General features: G+C 33.5%; 2 protein-coding genes across 2 annotated transcripts; both read right to left on the bottom strand.

Moving 5' to 3' along the window:
- Window positions 1–383: 383 nt before the first annotated feature.
- On the bottom strand, window positions 384–3,374 carry LOC108721064 (histone acetyltransferase KAT2A). Its single transcript, XM_018445389.1, has 5 exons — window positions 3,227–3,374; window positions 2,163–3,131; window positions 1,522–2,082; window positions 720–1,444; window positions 384–577 (listed from the first exon to the last, which is right to left on the bottom strand). Exons 2-5 carry the CDS (start codon window positions 3,128–3,130, stop codon window positions 384–386), a joined length of 2,448 nt encoding a protein of 815 aa, XP_018300891.1. The 5' UTR covers window position 3,131; window positions 3,227–3,374.
- A 595-nt stretch (window positions 3,375–3,969) lies between these two features.
- Window positions 3,970–6,868, bottom strand: LOC108721101 (histone acetyltransferase KAT2A). Its single transcript, XM_018445460.1, has 5 exons — window positions 6,830–6,868; window positions 5,743–6,711; window positions 5,110–5,667; window positions 4,313–5,034; window positions 3,970–4,163 (listed from the first exon to the last, which is right to left on the bottom strand). Coding segments are annotated over exons 1-5 (2,445 nt in total). The 5' UTR covers window positions 6,832–6,868.
- Window positions 6,869–7,106: the final 238 nt, after the last annotated feature.

The following is a 7,106-nucleotide window of genomic DNA, read 5'->3' as shown; positions in this document are numbered from 1 at the left end:
CGAGCATATGTCTATAGGACTTTTTTTCTTAGTTTTTTACTCCTCTACACGCTCCCGAAGTTTTGCCATTTAATTTGGAAACACCCTGTATATACATATTCGAAGAAATTAAGTAAAATAAATATAATAAACATGATATGAACCTGTACTATGGAAATAAAATCTTTTTTTAATTTTCTTTTTAATTGTTCTGACACGCGTTTCCATATACAGATTATATATATATATATATTTATATTAAATTTTATCTTTATATACAAATACTGCACAAAAAGCAGTATTCCAAGATATGGATTTTCTTTATAAAGTAATAATATTTTATAATAAGAATAAATTAGAAAGTATCAATTGCCAACATTATCATTATAACAGTCTTAAAAGTTTTACTTATCCCAGAGTCCGACTTCTTTCATACGCGTTTGAAAGTATTTTTCCAGAGCATTGGCACAACGGTAATATTCAGTGTCAGGACTATTATACAATCTACAGTTATTGAAAATCCGTGACATGTCTGCTATAAATAATCTCTTTATTACATAGTATCCCGAATTCAAGCGATCTTGCATCGCCTTGAGATCTATAACATGAATAAATACATTTCATTACATTGAATTTCTTGTATTCGGTTGGCTTCTTTCAAATAATGAGACCAGATAATTACATTTACAATGTACAAGATTTTAAACAGTAAAATATATAGACACTTTTCTTAAACTTACCCATAGGGTATTTTATGTGGTCGTAGTAATCTGGTACATCAATTTTATTTACAGGTTTTAAAAAAGGCCACGCTGTGCTGTGTTTTTTCACACTATTCAGAACACCGTTTAATGTATTACACAGAGAATCTGGAACATCTAAATTCGTGTCCATTGATTCTGGACCTTGCATTCCTTTCGTCACACCTCTCGTTCTGGTTTGAGCACAACTTTTCCATCCGGTTTCATGAATCCCTGGAATACACTCGATGGGGATTCCCCTTAAACCCTCCTTAAAACATGTTAAGCCAGGATGCACTTTCTGGATTTCTTGTTGTCTCTGGTGAATCAGCTTTTTCACTATTTCCTTCTGTTTCCTGATAACTGCAGTAAATTCAGTATATACAATTTTTGGATTCAGCTCGCAATGCATTAATGTCGCTCCCACGTAATATTTAATGTACCCCTGGTGCACTGACTTCGGCAGTTTTATATCTTTGCTAAATCCCTGTTTCTTAAAGTATCCAATAGCAAAATCATCCGCGAATGTAAGAAAATGCAGTATGTTGTTCTTAATGTGATAATCTTTCAACATATTCATCAAGTGCGTTCCATAGCCTTTTACCTGCTCATGGCTTGTAACAGCGCAAAACACTATTTCTGTAAACCCTTGACTTGGGAACATACAAAAACAAATCCCACCAATTGGACGACCATCCTTTATCAAGGCTAGCGTTTTATGCTTTCTGTAGGATAAAAAATACTATTGAATACATTCGTACGTAAAAGTATTTAACATTGATACTAAATTGTCATTACTCACGGATCAAAAACAAGTTGAGTAATGTATTCTTTGGGCGTTCTTGGTAATTGATGACTGAATACATCTTGTAGCCCTATTAGCCAAAGCATAGTTTGCTTAGACACTGGCCGTGTCAGGCTATTTCCGACTACATGAAATTCTATTATCTTTTTACTTTCTTCCATCTTAGCAGTTTCGTCCCGTGGCACGTTTGGTGGAAATACTGCGTCAGAACCAGACATATAATTAGTGTCATTAATAGATGCAACAATTTCAGCAATGGTCTCATCTGGTAGATCCTCAAAAGTTTCTTCATTTTTTCGCCTCTTTGCCTCAAGGCGCCCCTCGGCATTAGGACGCTTCTCCTGGATTTTTTTAATTCCAGGACTAATATTTATTGTTGTAAAATTGTCTTTTTCATTTGGAGTGACAGTAACTTTTTCAAATTCTCCCGTTTTTCTTGCTTGATGAGCTTTTGATTCCAGGGCAGTTTGAAAGTGAGAAGGTGGAATTTGTTTAAATTCAGGATCCCAAATGGGAGAATTGTCAGAATAAATTTCTACTTCTAACGATGACAAAAACCTTAAATGTAAAATATGATTGTTCAGTTTGATATTTATAAGTTATGTATAAGAAATGAAAAAGAGATTTAGGGAACATACTTGGGAAAATGTGTTAAGACTAAAACTCTTTTCTCCGGTGCAATTTTATCTCTTTCATTATTACACTTATCCATTAATTGTCTACAAACTGATCTAAATACAGCTTGCAATAGAGTTTTCCCAAAAACCAAAGGAGTGTCGTAATGTGGCAAGGAGTCACAAAATGCAGGCACATGACAAAAAACGAGCCAGCGGGTATAATTAATTTTATAAGCAGGAGCCTCATCTGTATTAATTGTTAACCGTCTGGCACTAGGTGCTTCAAAATTCCAAAAATTCAGGCAGTGTAAAAGCATCTTTGCCATGTCGTACATAATCTGCCATTCTCTCGACGGCAAATGACTAAATTTATACAAAACAAAGTTCATTACTGCTTTCGCTATGTTAGGTCTTTCAAAGGGTGGCTGCCCTAACGGACCTTCCACGGCTGGTTTCGTCATAGACAAGATACAATTTCTCAATAATTTGTACAAATAAATATAGACTTTCTTAGTATCAGGATCTACTTCCCTGTGCGTACATGCAAAAATATTGTCAGCATCGATAGCCATCCCCAATAATCGATTGATTTCCTCGTCAGACTGAACCCGTAAATGTTTGATATGATTTTCTAAAGGATGAGTGCATATCTTGCATGGATCGAAAAAATTTATAACAGGCTGTTGTATTTCGCCCTTTGGTGATTTTATAATTGGTTGAGCGTTTTTCCAGCCTGTACATTTGCATTCCTCTGCTTGACAAGCACTGTAATTCGCAAGCTTCAACAGTTTCTTTTCTTGTGGCCAATTGTATGTTTGCTGCTTGCGTTGATGTATCCTTTGGAGATTACTTGTGCGATTTACTTGAGTCTGCGGCTTAGCTGAATTTGCATCCTTGGTATTACTTTCTTGTTGCAGATTACTGCTGGCAGGTTGTCCAGTCTCTTCCGAAGAAGCAGTTGCATGAGAATTGATGTCCTCGGATGCCATTCTACAAAAAATCATTATAATATTCATATTATGGATTGAACAAGTATTTGTGTACGGATCAGTGTCATAATCGTAATAATTTTTTAGGCAACTTACATGAACTTATACACACATTAAAAAGTTCCTTCTAAAGTACAAAGAAATTAAATCGCAATTTTATACGAATCGAATTAATTATACGTTTCTACTCAGTGACATTTATACTCAACTATTCGACAATGATATTGTGATTTAAATAAACAATTACGATATCCGCAGAACTTTTATGCAGTTATAAACCAGCATTCTCTACGATTCTCTATAATTTCTTATGTTATTATTATGTCGATATATAGGACAGTTTGACAGATTAGGTTAGGTTATATGAACTGTTCCCCCTAATGCATCCTACACACCGTTATATTATGCTTCATCAAGAAACGTAACGATATAACGCATGTCCACGCAATGGCCAATTGTTTTCTGTTTTTTAAAAATAATAATATATACCGAAAGATGATTGGCTATCGTGTGAACTTTAAAGTGTTCTTTCAATCTTTGCCATATAGATTTAAATCTTTATTTGTGGTTGTGTGATTTAAATTCCCTTTAAACGAATTTCTGTGAAATCCGAGTTTTTAGATTTACATATGTATATATTTACATACGAGTTATTAGATTTACATATGCAGTATCAAATTTTAAATTCGAAAATTTCACAAGCAAAGAAAAAACTTTGATGTAGCTACTTTTTAGCCAACTTTTCGGCAACTGACCTAAGTAGCTAATAGAGGATCAAATAATAAACAACATATTATTATCATTTTTAATCTTTTTTATGTCATAGGATACAAAAAATTCTACTTGTCCCATAAACCAATTTCTTTCATACGTGTCTGAAAATATTTTTCTAAAGCATTGGCGCAACGATAATAATCGGTTTCGAGACTATTATATAATCTACAATTTCTAAAAATTCGTGTCATGTCAGCAATAAATAATCTTCTAGTTACATAGTATTTAGATTTCAAACGATCTTCCATAGTCTTGAGATCTGCAATATAAAAAATCATGTATCATTAGTTCCTGATTTATTATTAAGTTTTCTCATTTTAATATTTTTTTTTTAATTTATATTTAATATTTCATTATTAAAAATTGCTCTGATCGTTTTAAAATGTATTATATCTTCTCTGTGCTCACCCATTGGATATTTTATATGATCGTAGTAGTCTGGAACATCGTCCTTGTCTACAGGCTCCAGAAATGGCCAGGCCGTACTGTGATTCTTCACGCTATTCAAAACACTGTTTAAAGTGTTATAAAGAGACTCTGACATATCTATACAATCTATAAGTTCTGAACCTTGCGTTCCTTTGGCCACACCTCTTGTTCTTGTTTGAGCGTAATTTTTCCATCCGGTTTCACGAATTCCTGGAATGGATTCGACAGGAATACTTTTTACACCATCTTTAAAGCATGTTAAACCCGGATGAACCTTTTGTATATCCTGTTGTCTTTGATAAATTAATTTCTTGACTATTTCTTTTTGTTTCCTTAATACTGCTGTAAATTCAGTATATACTATTTTAGCATTCAATTCACAGTGCATCAATGTCGCTCCTTCGTAATCTTTGATATATCCATGATACATCGGCTTCGGCAGTTTTATATCTTTGCTAAATCCTTGCTTTTTAAAATATCCAATAGCAAACTCATCCGCAAATGTAAGAAAATGCAGTATGTTGTTTTTGATGTGATAATCTTTTAGCATATTCATTAAATGTGTTCCATAGCCTTTTACTTGCTCTTGGCTCGTAACAGCGCAAAATACAATCTCAGTAAAACCCTGAGTAGGAAACATGCGAAAACAAATACCGCCGATTGGACGACCACTTTTTATCAAGGCCAATGTTTTATGTTTCCTGTGTGATAAGCAATGGATTATTATTAATAAATTTTTACAATAAATTAACATATTATTTTTGGATAATACTCACGGATCAAATACAAATTGAGATATATATTCTTTGGGCATTCTGACTAATTGATGACTGAATACATTATGCAATCCTATCAACCAAAGCATAGTTTGCTTAGATACTGGCTGTGTCAGGCTATTTCCGACAACGTGGAACTCTATGATCTTTCTGCTTTCTTCAATTTTAGCAGTTTCGTCTCGTGGAACATCAGGAGGAAATACCGCATCAGGCCCATACATATAATGTGGATCGTTAATAGTTGCAACAATTTCAGCAACAGTTTCATCTGGTAAATCTTCAAAAACTTCTTCACTTTTCCGTTTCTTTGCATCGGGTCGTCCTTCGGAATAAAAACGTTTTTCGGGAAGTCTTCTTATCCCAGGGCTAATATTTATCGTTGTATAATTATCTTTCTCGTTCGGTGTAATAATGACTTTTTCAAATTCTCCTGCCTTTCTTGCTTGTGCTTTTGATTCTAAGGCAGCTTGCACATGAGGTGGTGGTGCTTGTTTAAATTCAGGATCCCACATAGGTGAACTATCAGAATAAATCTCAGCTTCTAGTGCTGAAAGAAACCTTAAATACAAAGAATCGTGTAGTTATCGTTATAATTAAAAATGAATATAAGAAGGGGAAAAACTTAATACATACTTAGGAAAATGCGTTAAAACTATAATTCTCTTCTCCGGCGTTATTTTGTCTCTTTCATTATGACACTTATTCATTAATTCTCTACAAAGTGGTTTGAATACGGCTTGCAATAGAGTTTTTCCAAAAACTAAAGGAGTATCATGATGCGGTAAAGAGTCACAAAATGCAGGAACATGGCAAAAGACTAGCCAGCGGGTATAATTAATTTTGTAAGCAGGAGCTTCCTCTATATTAATTGTTGCTTGTCTGGCACTGGGCGCTTCAAAATTCCAGAAATTCAGACAATGTAAAAACATTTTTGCCATATCACACATAATTTGCCAATCTGCCGGTGATAAATGACTAAATTTATATAAAACAAAATTCATTACTGCTTTTGCCATGTTGGGTCTTTCAAATGGTGGCTGTCCTAATGGACCTTCTATGGCTGGCTTTGTCATAGACAAGATACAATTCCTCAATAATTTGTATAAATAAAAATAAACCTTCTTAGTATCAGGATCTATTTCCCTATGTGTACATGTTAAAATATTATCTGCGTCTATAGCCATTCCCAATAATCTATTGATTTCATCATCAGATTGAACCGGCAAATGTTTGATGTGGTTTTCCAAAGGATGAATACACATCTTGCATGGATCAGAAAAACTTATAAGAGGCTGCTGTATTTCGCCCTTTGGTGATTTTATAATCGGTTGTGCGTTTTTCCAGCCTGTACATTTACAATCTTGCGTTTGACAAGCACTATAATTTGCAAGCTTTAATAATTTCTTTTCTTGTGGCCAGTTGTATGTCTGCTGCTTGCGTTGATGTATCCTTTGGAGATTACTCGTTGGATTTACCTGAGTCTGTGGCTTACTCGAGTTTGCATCCTTATTATTACTTTCCTGCGATATACTGGTAACAGACTGTCCAGTCTCTTCCGAAGCATTTAATATTGTATGAGAATTGACGTCCTCGGATGCCATCCTTCAAAATAAGATTGTTTTATATTAAGAATTATAGTTATATATAAATCACTCTCTAACCGTAACAATAATCATTACAATTTTTAAAGGCAGAATAATATATATACTTATTAACTTACATAAATATTTTTGTATTTCTTATAATATAAAGAAAATGCAATTTGACAGGAATAAAATTAATTATGCTTTCATTCTCAATTTTGTTGTTGGCTTACGTATTGAATAATAAGTATCCTATAATATTTTGGATTAAATGGTCGATTACAATGTTTGTAAGTTATTTTTTTATTATTATAGCCATATTTTTTACAGTTTGTTAGTATCGTTAATTTAAAACACAATGCTCCAACCGGGATTAGGTTAAGTTATGTACACAGTAGGTCTGTTCTTTTTTTA

This window comes from Mycetomoellerius zeteki, unplaced genomic scaffold (genome assembly GCF_001594055.1).
Source record: "Mycetomoellerius zeteki isolate Tzet28-1 unplaced genomic scaffold, Tzet1.0 scaffold159, whole genome shotgun sequence".
Taxonomy (NCBI): Eukaryota; Metazoa; Arthropoda; class Insecta; order Hymenoptera; family Formicidae; genus Mycetomoellerius; species Mycetomoellerius zeteki.
This window is presented reverse-complemented; position numbering and strand designations above follow the sequence as displayed.

Coding starts and splice junctions, on each gene's coding strand:
- LOC108721064 (XM_018445389.1), bottom strand. CDS start 3,130: ATGGCATCCGAGGACATCAATTCTCATGCAACTGCTTCTTCGGAAGAG. Junction 2,083..2,162: donor GTCTTAACACATTTTCCCAA/GTATGTTCCCTA, acceptor TTTACATTTAAG/GTTTTTGTCATCGTTAGAAG. Junction 1,445..1,521: donor ACTCAACTTGTTTTTGATCC/GTGAGTAATGAC, acceptor TTTATCCTACAG/AAAGCATAAAACGCTAGCCT.
- LOC108721101 (XM_018445460.1), bottom strand. Junction 5,668..5,742: donor GTTTTAACGCATTTTCCTAA/GTATGTATTAAG, acceptor TTTGTATTTAAG/GTTTCTTTCAGCACTAGAAG. Junction 5,035..5,109: donor TCTCAATTTGTATTTGATCC/GTGAGTATTATC, acceptor CTTATCACACAG/GAAACATAAAACATTGGCCT.